Below are 18,794 nucleotides of genomic sequence, written 5' to 3' on the forward strand. Positions count from 1 at the left end.
CCTTCATCTGTCTTCCCCCAGGGAGAGTCTACTCAGCAGGGGCCGGCATGGACCAGTCTGTGGCGATCCAGGAGACTCTGGAGGAGGGAGAATATTGCATCATCATATCCTTGTCAGCTCTGAGCTGCCAGCCCGGTGCTGCCTTGGCCTTGGGAAGGAAATGGAAGGTGTCTAGCACTCTCTTTCTGCTCTGTGAGCTGTCCAGGGAGAGGGAAACCAATATTATACAAAGTACTTGCTTTGTCCTGGACTCTCTGCCTGCTGCTTAAAATATGCAGCTCTCCTCCCAAACCCCTGTGAAGTTGGGGATCATAATGAGGAAGGCTCAGAGAGATGAAGTGATTTGCTCAAGTCCACACAGTGAAGGGGATGGACAGGGGAAGGGCAGGGAAGGCAGAGTGGGCTGGATTTGGAGAGGCCTGGCCTCAGCTTTCAGATTTTGGTTTTCCTTGACTCTGAGCAGCAGGCAGTACAGGGTGTACTGTGTGAGGGAGACAGCAGACAGAGCCGCCTGCTAGGGCTCGTGCGCCACCGCCTGGAACACAGGGGTCAGGAGCATGCGTGAGTGAGGGTCTTGGTCTCCACCTGTCGGGGGCATGCAGTTAGTCTGTATCCTCAGGCTCGACTTCAGCCATCCCACCAGGGCAGGCTCTGAATCATTATCATAATGATAACTTTGGTTTTCTTTTTTTGTAATAGTGGGGATTGGACTCAGGGAATGCTGAATTACACCCCAGCCTTTTTTTATTTTTACCTCCTTTTTTTCCCCCTCTAGTATTGGAGATTAAACCAAGAACCTTCACAGTGAGCTATATTCCTGGCCCTTTTTGGAATGGATCTCACTGAGTTGCTAAGTGGCCCAGCTTGAGTTCAACCTTTTTTTTTGGTACCGGGGATCGAACTTAGGTCCTTGCACTTGAGTAGCAGGCGGCGAAACCACTAAGCTAAATCCCTGGCCCTCAAACTTTTTTTTTTTGAAGTTTTAAAGCATGCCTCCATTTTTTTTTTCAAGTTTTAATTTTTATTAGTGGATGTTTGCGGTACATAATGATTACGTTCATCATGGGGAGTTGGTAAATGTACATGTCACATCTTAAATCTTTTTATACTTTGCCTGGCCCTGGGTTCAAATTTTTGAGCCTTCTGCCTCAGCCTCCAAGAATGCTGGCATTACAGTTGTGCACCATCAAGCTCAGCTACAAATTCAGCCTTGATGACTTCATCCATAAATTGTGGTCTTCCTGCATTCTTGAAAGAGATGGCTTGAGGTGTGTGCGTGGTCAGGGCACTGCCAGCCCGGCACTAGGGACTTATGAGGTTGTGTGAGCACCCAGGAACCCCAAGATGGGCCTGAAGCACAGCCAGTGGCCCCACCCCTCACTTCTGCTTCCTGCCCTTAGTCTCTTCCTGTACATGCATCGGAGGATGGCCATTACCGGGGACGATGTCACTTTGGACCAGATAGTACCAGTCTCGCGGGACTTCACACTAGAAGAAGGTGCCACAGGAGACTGGGTGGTGGGAATCCCTCTCTTCTGGATACCCCCAGTTCAACTATACCCTTGTTGGGGTGATGGCTGTGGGAGGAAGGAGGATGCTGGGCCAAGAGTGCTCCGATGCTAAAGAAGTTCTATCTCCCTCCCTGACAGTGTCCTCAGATGGTGAACTCTACATCCTTGGTGAGTGGTCTTCTCAGTCTGGGTTCCAGCTGGGGTACAGGGTACAGGGTTTGCAGAGAGAGCAGTAGTGTGAAGTATCTTTGCTGTGACAAGTAGACCCTGCAGGATCTGGGCCCGCTCACCCCCGCAGGCTCATCTCCATCACCCCCTTGGCTTGCTCCACTGGGTGGCACCCACCCCTTCAATCCCCACAAGTTCCCACAGCAGAGTTCCCACCTCCTGAATGCCCCACAGCGCCTTGCACTTGACTAACTCCTACTCATCCTTTAGGGCTTCAGGCCACACATTTCTTTTCCCAGGAAGCCTTTGATGAATCCTTGAAATTGTATCTTTCTGTTTGTTTTGAGACAGGATCTCTCTATGTAATTCAAGCTGGCCTTGAACTCCTTATGTAGCCCAGGGCTGGCCTCAGACTAGTGACGATTCCCCTGCCTCAGCCTCCAGAGTGTTTGGATTATAGACGTGCGGTAGCACATCCAGCCTGAAATTGTATCTTGCTGATACATGTGTCTTTTTCTCATTCTTACCAGCCCTCTGTCACTCACAGTGATTTGTGTTTGTATTGACTTATTTAATGGTAGACCTTTTTTTTCCCAGTGCTGTGGGTTGAACCTAGGGTTTTGAGCATGCTAGGCAAATGCTCTACCCAATCCTTGTTATTTTTCATTTGAAACAAGGTCCTATTAAATTGTTAAATTACCCAGGCTGGGCTTAAATTTGTGATCTTCCTGCCTCAGCTCCCAGAGTGTTGGGATTATAAGCATGTACCACCATGGCTGGCCTATTCCACTTTTTAACTCCAAATTCCCTGCTATGTTTATTAACCCTATAAGACTGAGCGCTAGTTTAGCTGTCTCAGTACCATGATTCAAACTCTGAATCCAGACTCTGGAGCCCACACTTGTTTTTTCTGGGCTTTTGTTTTTGTTTTGAGACAAGGGCTCAATACATAGTATAGGCTGGTCTTTAACTTGCTATGCAGCCTAAGCTGGGCTCAAATACAATCTTCCTGCCACAACATCCTGAGTGCTGTGATTACAGGTGTGTGGTCACCCTCTGAATCACTCTGCCAGATCACATCTGTTCATTAGTTTGGCACATGTTTTCAATTAAAATTTTTTCTTTCTTTCTTTTGACTCATGCTTTTGAGTACTGGTCAGGTACCATTGGGTACAGGGCTTATCTGAGCAAGCTGCCTTCCAGTCCAGCTCCCTGAGGATACATGTGTTCTCTTCACTATGGTATTCCTACTTTCTAGCACAATGCTTGGTACTGTAAGATCGACTTACTAGTGGACTGTCCCTCTGGACATCTCTACATGGTTTTCATTCCACCAGGAGGGGAAGAGCCTACAAGTCCAGAGAACCTGTCTCTTCTAGCTCCATTAGCATTGCAGTGGTGAGGCTTACTGACTTTTCAGAAACTTATTCTACCCCCTCAATAAAGCAGGGTGGTATTCATTTGGAACTGAGGGTACAGGTACCATCCCTGCAGCAGCCCTGAGTAAGTTGCCTAGGGCCCAAGGGCTTTGGAAGCCTGGGCTGCTGAATCGCCATTCTAGGGACTCTTAAAATGCAGCCGAGTACCCAGCTCCTGGCAGCCAAGGGCTCATTTCTTGCTCTTCTGTGCAGGCTCAGATGTGACTGTCCAGCTGGACACAGGAGAGCTCAGCCTCTTATTCCAACTACCATTTGGCTCACACACCAGGATGTTCCTCCAGGAAGTCGCCAGAGCCTGTCCTGGTAGGTAAGACCCCAGGGTCCCTGGGAGGGCTGGTGAGCATGGGCCTCTCACCCGCTAACCTACTCCAGCTGACTGTCCATCCTTTGGACTCACTGCACAGATTCTGTGCCTTCTCCAAGCTGCTGGCATGAAGCTGCAGTGCCCCCAGTCCACCTATCAACCATGGCATTTGCATTTCTGCTTCTGTTTATGGTTTCTGAATCTAGTGTTAACCATGGCAGGGCCCCTTTGCTCTCCCGGCTCTGGGCAGGGCTGCACAGGGCAAGTTCTGTGACCTTGTACAGGGCAAGCTGTTGGCAGGGCCAGCAGCTTCTAGGAGCTCATCTCTCTCTCTCAAGCACCCACCCCCAGAACCAACGGAAGTCTGTCATATGGGCTCCCATGCCCTTGAACTCTGCTGTCCTTCACTGCAGCTGAGAAGATGGTCTAGCTTTGGTCTCATAGTGAGACATTAGTGGACTCTAGGACAGAATTTGTTTAGATCAGAGATTGCCTGGCAGGTGAAGGTGAGTTTATGTATAGAGCAGAGGATCAGGTATGGAAAATGCAAATTCAAGCCACCAGGTGCTGGGGCCTAGGGAGTCACCCATTACTGGTGGTTTCCCTTCAGGGTAACATCTCTGTAGGAATAGGAGAGAGCTTGTCTTCTATGGTGGTTTCACTACGGAGCCCAAACCCTGGGGGCTCCCAACGATTTCACTTGATCCGCCAGGAAACGTACTGGCTTTGAGGAAAAGGAAGTAGCAACAAGATGACACAGCCATAGTGGCCAGTTAAGGAGTTTAAAATTTATTGTATAAACGGGAAATTTTATCTCTAAATCTTTGTTTGTTTGTTTTTTGTTGTTGTTGTTTTTGGTCCAGGGATCAACTCAGGACCTTGGCTTGCAAGGCAGGGGTGGTACAACTGAGTTATCTCTAAATCTTTTTTTTTTCTAAATCTTAAGATAATTTATTGTATGATTATTGGTAGTAGTTCTAGGAGGCGGTAGTAATAGTAATGCAGGTTGACCATTTCTAACCCTAAAATCCAAATGGCTCCAAAATCCAAAATGTTCTGAGTGCCAATATAATGCTACAAGTGGAAAATTCCACACCATGAAGCTTTGTTGTACCTACAAAATTATTTAAAATATTTTATAAGCCAGGTGTGGTGGCACATGCCTGTAATGCCAGCACTCAGGAGGCTGAGGCAGGAGGACTGCCGGGAGTTCAAGGCCAGCCTGGGCTACATAGTGAGTTCAAGCCTGGCCTGAACTACTTAGCAAGACCCCATCTCAAAAAAAAAAAAAAAAATAGGGCTAGGGATATAGGTCAGTGTGAATCTATATAGATAGATTTGTTAATAATATATATTATTTAATTTAATATATAAATATATAACATGTTGATATTAATATAACCTGGAATATTATAATACACAATGTTAATATATATTTAATATATTAAAGTGTATATTTAGTATACTTAATATATAATACATATTTAAATTTTACATGGATCAAATTTACCTTCAGGTTATATGTATAAGGAGTGCATGAAACATAAATTTTGCATTTAGACTTGGGTCCCATTTCTTAGATATTTCACTATATCTATGCTATCATTCCAAAATCTGAAATCTGAAACTACTGGTCCCAAGCATTTGGGATAAGGGATACTCAACCTGGAAAGCAAATAGCACGAGCTCTGAAGCTAAACAGAGCCTTGAGTTTGAATCCGTACCTGTCAATCCTTAGCCATGTGATTTTGGGCAAGCCACTTTACCCTGCTGAGCTTTAGTTTTTGTAGTCTTTTGTATCTAATGACTATCTTCTTCTTGGGGTTGTGAGAATTAAAAGAAGTTACACATATAAAAGTGCGTACTATACAGGGAGCTCAGAAAGTGTTGGGTCCCCTCTGTGTAAAAGGAATGATAGCCAGCATTCACTGGTGATTCATCATGTTAGACATCATTCTAAGACCTGTTCACACATCTCTCCTAATTCTTAATACAACCTTACACAATAGGTATTATCAGTTTTTCCACTTCACAGATGAGGACACTGAGACTCAGAGAGGCTAAGTGCCTCGCTGAGTACATGGCTAGTGAACTGTACAGCCAAGTTAGGCAGGACTGGCTACAGTAGTTCTACTAGTCTGAGCCTTCCTGTTTTGCTCTAATGCTTGATTAGTCTCCTGGTCCGTACCACCCTCTCTCTATATGTCAGTGGTTTAGGGAAGGCTTTGTGTAAAAGGGGTGTTTTTCTTTTCTTTTCTTTCTTCCTTCCTTCTTTCTTTCTTTCTCTTTTTTAAATCTTTGAGGCAGGGTATTGCTATATAGTCCAAGCTGGCCCTGAACACACTATGTAGCCCAGGCGGGCCTCAAACTCATGGCAATCCTCCTGCGTCAGCTTCCCAAGTGCTAGGATCACAGGTGTGTCCCACTATGCCCAGCAGGAAGTGATATTGAAGCTGAGATTAGAAGGAAGCATAAGAGGTTTTTCCCAGGCAGGCAACAAGGAGGAAACAGGCATAGCAGTGGTTGGGAAGAACAGGCCCTTTGGTGGGACTGAACTTGGAGTAGGAAAGAGCTGAGTCAGGGGAGGGTGGCACAGGGCAGCTCATGAAGAGTCTGTGTGTGTGTGTGTGGGGGGGTAATGTGGTAGTGAGGATCAAACCCAGGGCCTCACTGCTGAGCTATATCCCCATCCCATTTTTTATTTATTTATTTATTTTGAGACGTCTTGCTAAATTGCCCAGTCTGGGCTCCAACTTGCAATCCTTCTGTCTCAGCCTCCCTCAGTACTGGAATTACAGCTTGGCGGCTAGTAGTGTCTTCAATAAATGACAAAGAAGTTAAACTTTGCCCTGTGGTTTACAGTGAATAGTTAAGGAATTTGAAACTGGGGAGTGATTTGGCAAGTTAGGAAAACTTCTCTGGTAAAGTTAGTGGAGGGAGAGTCTGTCGCAGACCAGCTACAGTCGATGTAGGGTAGGAAGGGGAGATGTCCTGGGCCGCCGATGAGAAAAGAACCTTTACAAGCGATGTTCAGGTTCCCTCTGAGAAGTCTCAGGGTCTGATTTATTTTTATATCTTTAAGCAATAGCTAAGAGGCATTGGGCGGAATATGTTTAGATTTTTGGTTACCTTAGCAATATCTAGTGAGGTAAAGGTTATTTTTGCTAAACAGTATATTTTTTCTAAGCTGATTCATTTCATTGAACACCATGAATACATTTCTTAAAAATTACAATTGTCCCCTTATTTTCCCATACCTAAACAGAATAGAATGTAACTTAATCAAAATCTCCAGAGAGTAACTTAATCAAAATCCCTATATCAGCGGGGGTACAAGCAAGATTTAATTAATTAAATGTCAAACTTGTGGTCACCAGCTAGCCCTTGAGAAACTGTACAATGGTTAATATAGTTTGCTATTAGCTATTTTTCTATACCTCTGTTTATCTTACCTAAGTGTCATTTGGGTTCATAGTCCATGAGCAGGAGATATTTGCAGCACTTTGAGAAATACTGAGTAACTTGCCCCCTTAATGTGTTTTCCTGTCTTAACTTTTTTTCTATTTCCCATTTCCCACTATTTCTTACATCTAAAGTCTATCCTTCCAATCTCTTCATAAGACCCCTTTAGTAAAAAGAATGTGAGCAATAAGAGAGGGAGTTATAGTAGTGGGAAAACAGAGGGGGGTTTTAGGAGAGGTTTTTTCAGACATAGATGAGGTAATAGAACTAAGAGAAACTGGAATTTGGGACTTTTGAGCCAGATCAGATTTCAATACATCATTGCCAATTTGCCTCATGGAGAGTTTGTTGTTAGTCACAAACACAGTGACTCCTGTGACCAGAGTAACAATTATAAACATTATGGCAAGAAAAAATAAAACATGAGGGTACGATGTGTTCCACCCTTTCTTTCCCCCAGCTGGAACTTTGTCAAGCAGCATTGGAGGTTGGTTGGGCTTCGTCAAGAGTCCTGGGCAGGGAGAAGAAGAAGAATGAATTATAACAGTTTAAAAAGTGAGGCGGATTTAAAAATGACGGGATTCAGCTTGGTAGTTCCACCACCTGCCTTGCAACCTCAAGGACCCAAGTTTGATCCCTGGTACCAAGAAAAAAAAAAAAATGAGGCTTGGACCAGGGCCCTGGCAATGACATGGAAAGGTTTATCAGGCAGAAAACTTTTCCTGGCATGGAAAGGTTTATCAGGCAGAATTAGATATAAGGGAGAATAGAAAAGACTCCAGCCAAAGTAACTGGAGGGGACTTACTCTGACAAAGGAGATTCAGACTGGCCTGGGCACAAAAACACAAGATCAGCTTTTAAGGACTACCAGAAGTGGGCCAGGTCCAATAGATTACTGTCTCAGCTGTCAGCTTCCATCGCTCTGAAGAAATCCTTATGGTTTGAGGGGCAATTTGTCTCCTGAGTTGATCTTCCTTGTGTGGGGGTTGTGTGTATGGCAGCCTCAGTTCCTGTCTTGAGATTATTGCTCTTGCTTGGGGGAAGATGATCTCATCAACAGGTGGTCAGCAAGATTCTCCTTTCTCTGGAAACTGATCTGGTTGTAGCTTTGAAGACTTCTAGCCATTGCTCCAAGGGTATCTGGAACTGGAAGTTGCAAAAGCTGGCAACTAAGAGTCCCTGAAAATTCCCCCTTATCTTGGTGTCCCCAGTTTTGAAGGAAGTTAAGATGAATTTAGGGCCAATAAACTCTATATTACCTGACACTCTGCTACCTGCAGAGCTGGGCAAGGGATCTGTCCCAAAGTTTTAAGATAATATGTGAGACAAATAATGGAGTTTCCTTGTCTCCTTTTTTATCTATTTTTATTTCTTGTATCCCACTGCGGGGTAACCAGCAGGGAAACTGTACTAACTCCACTTCTCTGAATTGTCATGACAGGGATTTCTTCATTCTTCTAATTTGTCATGTCCTTGCAAATCCAATTCAGTTCCATCCAGTTCATGCAGTTCAAGCTGACAGGCAGGACAGCAAAAGGGTTCATTGGAGTCAGACAGACCTGGGTTTGAGTCAGAAGCAGAGGAGGCTCCAGAATTTCTAGGAAGGATTGGTGGCAATCTGTGTAAAGGGGAACCCTAAAGGGGAACCATAGAACTTGTCTTAGTCACTTTCCCATTGCTGGGACAAAATACCTACGTCTTAAAAGAGGATAAAATTGGGATAATAGGTCTCTACCCCATAGTTTGTTTTGAGGATTAAGAGGGTAATATCCAAAAGCACAGGCCTTAGCACTAGGCGGTCGGAGGAATGGCAGAGCGCGCGACTGTGTTCGCACTTTTACTGCATCTGGGCCTCGGATTTAGGACTTACGCTGTGCTTGGGATAAGGGACTGGAGTTTCTTTTCTCCAGAAAATGCAATCATAGAGAAATGGCTCTTCAACCCCTTCAAACTCGTGGCCCAGTCAGAGCTTCTTTTTCTTACCACAGGCTTCGACCCTGCGACGCGGGATCCTCAATTCCTGTGGCTGTCCCGATACGAGGGCAGGGAGCCGGAGCCAGAGCCAGACTCGCGGACAGAAAGCGGTTGGAGCTTGTCCCAGAGTACCTGGCCTGGATACGGGACAATTGGCGGAGGCAGGTATCTGTTTCGCAAGATGAGGCGGGGATTGGAGGAGGGCTGGTTTCAGGAGGCGGGTCTCGTCCCGTATGAGGGAGGGGTGATGGAATAGACTGGCTTTCGATTGGGGAAGGTGGCACGAGGGGGCGGGCTTTTCTAGGGGCGGAGTATGCGGGGCGGCGGCGGGATGAAGAGCTAGAGGAAGCAGGCAGGGAAATGTCTGCCGCCGCCGGCTCCCGGGAGCGCCTCTTTCCAGGTCCGCCGGGCGGTGGGAAGCTGGGTCCGGGAGGCTGGGCTGAAGTTCTCTGGGGATGTCCTCAGCCCGGCAGGGCGGGGCAGGCCAATGGGAACCGGGTACCCAGGCTTCCGCAGGCAGGGGTTTGGGTGAAGCCTCGTTTCCAGCTCTCTCTGTTACCTCGGGCTGCTCGCTGCCCCTGTCGGGGGCTCAGTTTCTCCAGCCGAGCTTGCTCTTCAGTCATGACCTTGGCGAGTGTTTCTAGGGAGTGTGCCGTCCTGTGACAGAGCTTCCTTTGCATGGGGTACGGTGTACGTGGGCTTCTCCGTTAGTGCGCAGAGCTGGTCCAGGGGAACCTGCCCACCCTGGGACTGGAGGCTGGGATGAGATTACAGGTGAAAGGGACTAGTGTGATGCAGCACAAAAGACTAATTGTTGAGCAAGAGGTTGTGCTCTGAAGAGCAAGAGGCTCGGAGCTGAAATTTGGGTCAGTCCCGTGCTTTGCGAGGACCCGCAGACCTGCCTTTTATGGTCAGCTCTAGCGTGTTTTGTGGGGGTTTTTTTTGGTAAGGGCTCCTTGGTGGTTTTCCCCCGAGTGTGCCCATGAAGCACCAGTTTCGTTCGAGCTTTGGCACAACCTCTGGTACCTGTTTGTACCCTTTTCTCAGTCGCTTGCTAGGGATGAAGAGTCTGTCAGGTAGCTGTGTCAACTCGGCCCGCACTCTGCGCGCTCTTACAGGGCTTGGAAACTATGAGGGGCGTTGCACAAGAGTTTGTAAACCGAGAGGAAACTAGGCAAGGGCTCTTACACAGTGCTTCTGCTTCTCTTTTGTTGCAGCCACCACAAGATGCGATTGAAGCCCCTGATGGTGCTGATAGTTGGCATCTTACTTGGGCTTATCTCAGAGTTCACTTGAAGAGTTGATCTTGAGACAGCTATTGCCTCAGTTCCTATGACTTACTAGTCTATGGTACGGGATGGGTGAGAATTTGAGATTAAGAGCACATCCTCTCCTTGTCCTTCACAAGAGGCTACCAGAATCCAGATAATCGGTGGAGGGCAGGCCCAATTGCAGCACCAAGAGCTGGAGTTGGCCTTTTCAGCCAGTGTGTCAGAGCCAGGCTATTGGGGGTGGCCCATTCCCTGAAAAATCAGGTCAGCTGGGTCTGAAGCTAGCTATCTGCCCCTGGGTGAGAAATGTGCAGGGATTGCAGAACCTTTCATTTTCTTTCACAAAAGAAAAACTAGCCACATACTGGAGAGGGCTTATTGTGAAGGTTTTGGTTTTACTTTTAATTTAAAAGAATCTGTCCTCATCATAATTTCCACAGTAAGTAGAATTACACTAGTAACTGCTAAGTTCCTCCTGTTAAAATTAGTAAGAATGACACCAGATCCTCATACTTGAGTCATCTCTCGTTTCCAGAGATGCTCTGGCCTCGGGGAGGAGTTACTTCTGCAACAGGTGGAAGAAAGCCTTTGGGCCTCCTGTGGAAGCTCCAGTAGATCCAAGCCCCAAGGGAAACACGTGGTGGATTTGGTTCTTCTATACAAATGGCCAAAAGACCCACTTCCAATAGCCAACCCAAGGCTTTGAAATGCTGTTTGTGGAACATAACAGGAGAATTAGAGGAACCTCTCCTCCAAGGGGGTGGCAGGCTGAGAAGAGTCTGATAGTCTTTTTTTTTTTCGAGACAAAGTCTCAGTATGTAGTTCACCTGTGGCCTTAACTCACTGTGGAACCCAGGCCGGCCTCGAACTCTCAGTGATTTTCCTGGCTCAGCCTCCCAAGTTTACAGATGTGTGCCACTGTGCCTGGCTATTGATACTCTATTCAAAGAGGTAAAGAGCCTAGGGTCAGGCTGATGGGAAGATGGTCCTTGTAGGGGGGGCTAAGGGCAAGGGCACCTTATGACCTAGGTGTGTTGGGGGCAAGGTGAATCTGCTAGAGATTCACCCACTTTTCTTTGTTAGATAAAGGAAGGATCTCACTTTAGCAGTTCCCTCCAAAATGTCCCTTCTTTTCTTTGATTAGTCTTTGCTGAATTTAAGCATGTGGGATTGTAGTAGAAAAATGAAGTGAAGCTAGTTTCCAGTTGGAACCCATGTCTTCAAATTCAGATTGTGTCTAGGAGCTAAGTTGTGATGTTGAAGTGAGATGTATGCTTCTGGTTAAGTGGCCACCTGTTTATGATTCTCTTAGTCTCTTCAGCTGCTAAGACCTTGTGCTGGCCTTAAACTGATAGATACCTAAGGCAGGAGCTTTTCTGCTTCTTACTTTATCGCCCTTAACTTGAGTAGCTTTTTCTTTCTGACCTAGGAGAAATACTGTGTCTCATAATTGTTAGATCCTCTTACCCAGAAAACCTTACTGGGATTCCTGCACAGGACTCACTACTCATCCCAGTCACTATGTAAAAAGTCACTACGTGCATTTCTTCTGGGTGCATGCAAAGACCTGGAGCTGCATTCTGGAGGATTCTGAGGAATACAGTGGAAAGACAACTACTCAGAAGTCCCTTGGGGGCTATTCTCGGCCAATTTAATGAAGTGTTAATAGCAAACAAATTTTGGTCTTTTGCAACTTTTTTTTTTCTCCTATAGGTGATTCAAAGCAAGCCATCTTTGTAGTAACTCAAATTTTATTTTATTTTATTTTTGGTACCGGGGATCGGTACTTGTGCTTGTGCAGCAGGCGGCAAAACCACTTAGCCAAATCCCCGGCCCTATAGAAACTCAAATTTAGAATGGAATGGGTTATGAGTATTTTTTCCCCTGGACCCAGGAAACAAAGCCTTAAAATCTGCTTGGCATGTGAAAGGAAATGAATGCTATTTATGTCTCAGGGTAACAGAAAGGGTAACCTAGATTACCAGAGTAGGAACCAGAGAGGATGTTCGAAAAATAGCTCTGGGTTGTTCTTTTTTCTCTCTTTCATCTTGCTTTGTGGGTGTTAATAAATACAATCTGGGGGCCGGGGATTTAGCTCAGTGGTGCCGTCGCCTGCCTCGAAAGCACAAGGTCCTGAGTTCGATCCCCGGTACCAAAAAAAAACAAACCCAAAACAATCTGTATGACCAACATATCTTTTTAGCATGTATAAAATGTTTTGCTTTTGTTCATCTTAGAGGTAGAAATATCACCTATCATTTCTACCTTTGTAGGAAGTTCTTCAGTCTCCAATGAAAATTAACTTGTTTTGAGTCACTTTATTTCTTTAAACAAAACAGAACTGTGCTTATTTTTCTTCTTCCTGTTGTTGGTCCCCTCTCCGTTTTCCTTCTTTGTCCCATTTAACCTCACTTGTTTCTAGAACAGGAGAATCCCCAAAAGATTTTTTTTTTTCTTGTGAAAACTGTTTGTTTTGGAATTCTACAGTGGTTGTCTAGAACAAGAGAGGTTACCCATAAACATTCAATTAGAAGTGGCACTTTGCACAGGAAAGTCCTCAGGGACAGATTCAGGAAGAGGTAGGCATCAATATTTATTAGAGGAAAGACAGTGTTGGGGCATAGAAGCTAACTGACTTACATGTGATATTTTTGTTGCTTAAAATACATTGTAACACAAACCCAAAAACAAAAAAAGAAACACTGTAACAAAGTTTTAGACTTTAATAATGATCCATTTTTGAACTGAGCCTAGCAAATATGGATGAGAAAACTTTCATTGGAATATTGATGATGAGGATTTGAATAAAGTGTATATCCAAGTGGCCCGGATATTTTTCTCTATGCTCTTTGGGATATTAGACATGTCCCCTGAATGTCCTGTAGATCTATAAAGTGAGAGTAAAAGTCTGCCTCCAGGAGAGTCATGGAGGATTTAGGAATGCTAAACTAGCTGGAGGTGCTTTTGCTCAGGAAACACAGACATGGTAAATGCCACCCACAGAGCTTAGACGCTAGCTGCCCTCTTCAGACCTATCCTAAGGTGGTTTCTTTTAAAAAACTGTCCTTATTCCTTTCCTCACTCCATTTTCTTTTCCTCAATATAGTTCCTAAAATCCTTGGTCACCTTTTTCTTTTTTTTCTTTTTTTTTTGGTACCGGGGATCGAACTCAGGACCTTGTGCTTGTGAGGCAGGCAGCCAAACCACTGAGCTAAATCCCTGGCCTTTTTTTTTCTTGGTACGGGAGATTGAACTTGGGTCCTTGTGCTTGCAAGGCAGGCGGTGGAACCACTGAGCTAAATCCCCGGCCCAACCTTGATCATCTTGACTCTTCCCTTTGCTCTTTTTTTTTTTTTTACCCCCAGCACTGGGGCTCGAACTCAGGACCTTGCACTTGTGAGGCAGGCACTGTGCCACTGAGCTAACTCCCTGGCCCTGCTCTCCTGTTAAATAAGCAACTTTCATTCATTTTTTTTTTTCCTGCAGTGCCAATCCTATCTGCCACTTGTCACAGTCTTCATAGTTCATGCAGTATGCTCTCTTCTTCTTTCTTTCACACTGTGAGGATTGTACTGAGCTACATCCTCAGCCCTTTTTTTTGGAAACAGGGTCTTGCTAAGACACTAAGTTGCCTGGGATGTGCTTGAACTTGTGATCCTTCTGGAAATTACAGGCATGTGCCACAGCTGGCATATCCCATCTTTTCTATGTGAACTTGAGTATTAACACCACTCCCTGTTGCTTACAGTATAGAACTTAAATTCCTTAGTGTGTCATTTAAGTCCTTCATAGTCTGGCCTCAGCTCACCTGTCTAGTCTTATGCACCACAATCACATTCATTTCCTCTTTCTTCAAATTTGACTGCTTATATTTCTGGATAAGAGCCCTGTACTTTGCTACCTTTTTGTGGACTTCACATGAAGCTGCATTTGTATAAGCTTGAACTTGCTGCCCATGGCGTTTTGCATCCCCCTCTCCTTCCCAAACGCCAGTGTAATATCTTGAACATCCCTAGGTGCTCTTAATAGGTGTCTGTCTTTGATTCGAGTATAGAGACGCATATAATTTGTAGCCTAAACAACTGCCGCTTTCCCCTTAGAGCGCGCTTTCCACTCCCTTCCCCCGCTTCCTGGTTTGTTCTTCCCCACTTCTCTTTCAGCTGTATCTCCACACCACAGACAGTTCGCAGAAGGCCCACTGAAGGAGGGGCTGGAGGAAAGTCATCTCTCCACACCCTACTACTGCTGAACTACAGCTGTAAAGTAGTAACACTGTAGTCTTCCTCTTTGAAAACTAAACTAGTCATTTAGTCCTTGCTAACCTAAATCGGATTTGTGTAAGGTGCACATTGGATTTTGAGGCCAGGGCTCATACGTTTATAGTCTGTGGAGGTGTGTGCACCCATTTCAAATGTTAAAATCTGTGTACTTTTAGGGCCGGGGATTTAGCTCAGTGGTTCTGCCGCCTGCCTCGCAAGTGCAAGGTCCTGAGTTTGATCCCTGGTACCAAAAAAAAAAATCTGTGTACTTAAAAAAAAAAAGCCGTAAAATGCTGTGTTTAAAATGGTTGTGCAGGCCAAGGATGTAGCTCAGTGGCACACTGCCTGCCTGGCAAGCACAAGGTCCTGAGTTCGATTCCCCGTAGTGGGGGGAAAAAATAAAGTGAGTGTGGTGGTGCATGCCTGTAATCCCAGCACTGGTGGGAGGGGATATGAGGCAAGTGGATTGCCCTGAGTTCAAGGCCAGCATGAACTACATAGGGAAATTGTCTCAAAAAAGAAAAAAAATACTGTTAGAAAATAAAAAGAGGGCCGGGGATTTAGCTCAGTGGTTCTGCCGCCTGCCTCGCAAGCACAAGGACCCGAGTTCGATCCCTGGTACCAAAAAAAAAAAAAAAGAAAAGAAAAAGAAAACTAAGCATAGTTAATTTGAATTTAAAGAAGATACACCTGTACTTTCACATCTATAATTCCAATACTTGTGAGACTGAGGCAGGAAGATGATGAGTTTGAGCTTATCTTGGGTCATTCAGCCACTTAGCGAGACCCTGTCCGAAAAAATAAAAAAGGGTGCCAGGGATTTAGCTCAGTGGCACTGTGCCTGCCTTGCAAGTGCAAGGTTCTGAGTTTGATCCCTGGTGCTGCAAAAAAAAAGGGCTGGGGATTTAGCTCAGTGGTTCTGCCGCCTGCCTTGCAGGCGGAAGGACCTGAGTTCGATCCCCAGTACCCCCCCCCCCGCAAAAAAAGGCTGGGAATGTAGCTCAGTGAGAAGGCACTGGGTTCAATCCCCAGTATGGCAAAACACGAACAACAGAAGCAGGGTGTGGTGGTGCATGCTTGTAATTCTAGCACTTGAAGGTTAAGGCAGGAGGATTACAAGTTTCAACTCACCCTGGGGAATTTAATGACTTACTGAGACCCTATCTCAAAAGAAAAAAAAGTTGGGAATATAGCTGAGAGAGAAGACTGTGGGTGCATTCTATCTCCAGTACCACAAAGGAGAAAAAAAAAAAGGAAAGAAAAAGGAAAAAATGATAACAGACCTATTTGGAATAGTGGCCAAGCTGAAGCGATAAAAATGGATTCTTTCCATGCTTTCTAATACCAGTTCCCTGTGTTATGAACTTCACTCAAGAGCTCCCTGTCTTGTACACTATGTACTATGCAAACACTTGGGGAGCCATAAGAGGAAAAAAAAAGTAAAATCCACACTCCAAATGGCAGTCAAGGTCGTATAGTTCCTGAATTTATCATTGTTACTACTAGTATTATCATTATTAGCAGTTGTACTGTATTAACCACTTACTTTGGGTCTATGCCATAAAAATTCTGAAAGAATGATCATTTGGGCAGGTTGAGGCTCAGAGCAGGTGGTAACAGGCTACAATCAGCTGGTTGGTGACAGAGTTGAGAATAAAACTCAGATCATCTGTTTGAATCTAATACTTGAGCCCTAATCCCTACATTCTTATTTTGTATCTTCAAACATGTCTCAAACAAAACTCACTTCTTTTTTTTTTTATTTTTATTTTTTAAAACCCACTTCTACTTATCTCACTTGTTACTTTTGTCTGAGTGTACCATAATCCACGACTTTGTGCTTTTGCTGAAGTTATTTCTTCTGCCAGGGATACTTTCTGATACTTTTTTTTCTGCGAAGTGATTTGGTTGTGAGTATAGATTCTCCACTTGGATTCCTTGGGTTTGAATTCCAGCTGTGTCACTTACTACTTACTGTGTGCTCTAGGGCAAGTTGTTTTAACTTCTGTGTGTTTATCTCCTGGTCTGTAATGTGTCTGTAATAGCACCCATCTCAGAATAGTTGTAAGAAAGAAGAAATGTAAAATGATGAAAACAGTATTTCATGTGTAGTGAGATTTAAGTATTTACCATTAATATTATTTATGTTAATGTGTTTATTATTATTATTATTATTATTATTTTGGTACTGAGGATCGAACTTGGGACCTTGCGCTTGCGAGACAGGTGGCAGAACTACTGAGCTAAATCCCTGGCCCTAATGTGTCTATTATTATCATTATTAACACAGCCTAACTTAGATTCTGAGTAGTTGAACCTGTTTGTCCTCAGCCTATGAGCAGTTGAATCTGGCCCTGTTTATCTATGAAGTGAATCTATCTCTTGCTGATATGCGCTGTTCCGCCTTAGATGGAAAGAACCCATGGGATAGTCCTCTGGTGGTATGTGCCCAGTGTGGTATCATTGCCAGATGTTGAGCCAGCCTTCTTTATCCTGCCAATCTGAACTGTCAGGTGTTTTTGGAACACATAATTTACAGTATTTTACTCATATGGTTTTGCAACAACTTCTAGTGTGCTGGAAATGGAATGGAAAGGCTGGTGACTGAGAAACTAGAAGGGAATACCTCTTCCTAGACCTGTTCTGTAGATGCTCTGAAAGGGTAGGACATGATCTCCATCCAGCAGTAACAGCCACACACCCACATATCCTGTGGAGACCATGATGATACTTTTGTGCTTTGTAATCTAAACAGACTTAATCCTCATATTCACATAGTACTTATCTCTCAGAGTTTTCAGTTTCATTGTATTGTTTTGCTCATGTTTGCAAAAGGGGAAGTTGTAGGGCATTGCAATCAAACAGGTCTGACTTTTAATGTCAGCTGGGCCATTTAATAGCTGTGTGCTTGGGCATGTCTGCTCTCTGCTGTAGGTCTTGGTATCCTTATTTGTAAAATGAAGGCAATAATCAGGAACAATGCGTAAAGCATTTATTACAGTACCTAGCTATGAGAGGTACTCCATAAATGATAGGCATTGTTATCAAAGCAGTGGGGATTTAGGAGTGATGGAGAAGAGGGAGAAGAACAATTCCTGAGTCTCTGCTGTGTACTAGGTATTGTGCTAGGCTCTTGACTCATATAGATTGCATTTGTTCATCCTCTTGGCTTCTTTGTAAGGGTGGCAGTATTAACCCCATTTTACAAATGAGGAAACAAATTAAGTCATTTGTGTGAGGTTTCATATAGGGTAATAGATGGAGCCAATAAAATAGCCAGCTGTGTTTTATTCCAAACCCCAAACCCTTTTCCAGGACACTATTGAGTTTAAGAGTCATCCTTAAAGTGCCAAACAAGACATGTGGACAAGAAGACCTTCAGATTTCAGAAAACCCTCTCCTGGCTACTGGTGTGGTTGAGTCAGGCTTCACAAAGGAGGGGTTGGAGTTGAGGCTGGAGTTTGAAGGAAGGGTGTACAAAGGTATGCAGAAAGTAGGAGGGACTTCATATGGAGGCAAGAGTTAGGTGGCATGTGGGAGGTATCTGTCTTTTTAGATCAGACTGTCTGTGTGGTAAATAATGAGAGAGTACTTAGTGAAGCCAGTGGGCAAAGGTCTGAATGTGCCGTCTGAATCAGTCTGAACCTTAATCTGTAGGCAGTGGTGTAACACTGAAAAGTTTAGAGCAGAGAGACATGAAATCAGAGTTTTATGTGCCCAAGTCCAGAGTTTATATTGGGTGGGGAGAAGCGGAAGGATCTCTTGGTGGAGAGACCATTGAGGCAACAAATGAGGAGGTTCCAGCCTGGAGTATGAAGCCAAGAGAATGAGGCTAACTATGGAGGCCAGTAAAGAGGGGTGAGTGGATGGCAGATTTCAGGCCTGCAAACTACATCCAACCCATAGCAGTATGTATGTGTCTATAGAAATCTATATGTGTGTATTTGCTTCTAGTATATATGTATGCAGGTGTGTATGCTGGACCTTTCTTACACATATAGATATATCGGCCATGCTCATAACTTCCATCCTTAGTGCCTTATTGGCAGTTTTGAACTTCTGAAGGCTAAAAAGTTTTTTGCCAACCATGGTGGTGTACATCTGAATCCTTGGGGCTAGGAAGGCTGAGGCAGGAGGGGTACAAGTTCAAGTCCTACCTGGACAACTTAGTGAGAGAGCTGGGAATGTAGCTCAGTGGTGCCACACCTGCCTAGCCAAATGCAAGGTCCTGAATTTGATCCTCGGTACTGGAAACAAAACAAAACAAAAAAAACAACTAGTGAGACCCTGTCTCAACATAAAAAATAAAACAATGAGTTGGGAATGTAGCTTAGTGGTAGAGCACCCTAGGTTTGATCCCTCAGTACTGCAAACAAAGGGGAGGAGGCTGTAAGTTTGGCTCAAG

General features: G+C 44.6%; 1 protein-coding gene and 1 long non-coding RNA gene across 11 annotated transcripts in view; one reads left to right on the top strand and one right to left on the bottom strand.

Annotated features, from left to right (window-relative positions):
• Inpp5b (inositol polyphosphate-5-phosphatase B) overlaps positions 1 to 18,794 on the top strand; it is a 51,983-nt gene that overhangs the window by 728 nt on the left and 32,461 nt on the right. For 4 of the 8 annotated variants that reach the window (XM_087215246.1, XM_087215247.1, XM_087215248.1 and 1 more), the window contains exons 2-7: positions 22 to 104; positions 467 to 561; positions 1,401 to 1,498; positions 1,650 to 1,679; positions 3,311 to 3,425; positions 8,874 to 9,024. In XM_087215246.1, coding sequence (XP_087071372.1) covers positions 48 to 104; positions 467 to 561; positions 1,401 to 1,498; positions 1,650 to 1,679; positions 3,311 to 3,425; positions 8,874 to 9,024 — 546 coding nt within the window. In that variant the 5' untranslated portion in view covers positions 22 to 47. Of the gene's footprint in view, positions 1 to 21; positions 168 to 466; positions 562 to 1,400; positions 1,499 to 1,649; positions 1,680 to 3,310; positions 3,426 to 8,873; positions 9,025 to 9,136; positions 9,260 to 18,794 lie in introns of those variants that run through there. The other 4 variants (XM_004850999.3, XM_004851003.3, XM_004851002.4 and 1 more) reach the window with 3 other exon arrangements.
• LOC106009883 (uncharacterized) lies at positions 6,452 to 9,055 on the bottom strand. Of its 3 annotated transcripts, none has more exons than XR_015452732.1 (3): positions 8,869 to 9,055; positions 8,145 to 8,520; positions 6,452 to 8,031 (listed from the first exon to the last, which is right to left on the bottom strand). It is a non-coding gene; the product is annotated as an uncharacterized LOC106009883 (long non-coding RNA). The 3 variants fall into 3 exon arrangements; XR_002397055.2 differs by having other exon boundaries at positions 6,452 to 7,395; positions 7,691 to 8,520; XR_015452731.1 differs by having other exon boundaries at positions 6,452 to 8,520.

This window comes from Heterocephalus glaber, unplaced genomic scaffold (assembly GCF_053883595.1).
Source record: "Heterocephalus glaber isolate CG9 unplaced genomic scaffold, H.glaber_assembly_v1.0 deba00001452, whole genome shotgun sequence".
NCBI lineage: Eukaryota > Metazoa > Chordata > Mammalia > Rodentia > Bathyergidae > Heterocephalus > Heterocephalus glaber.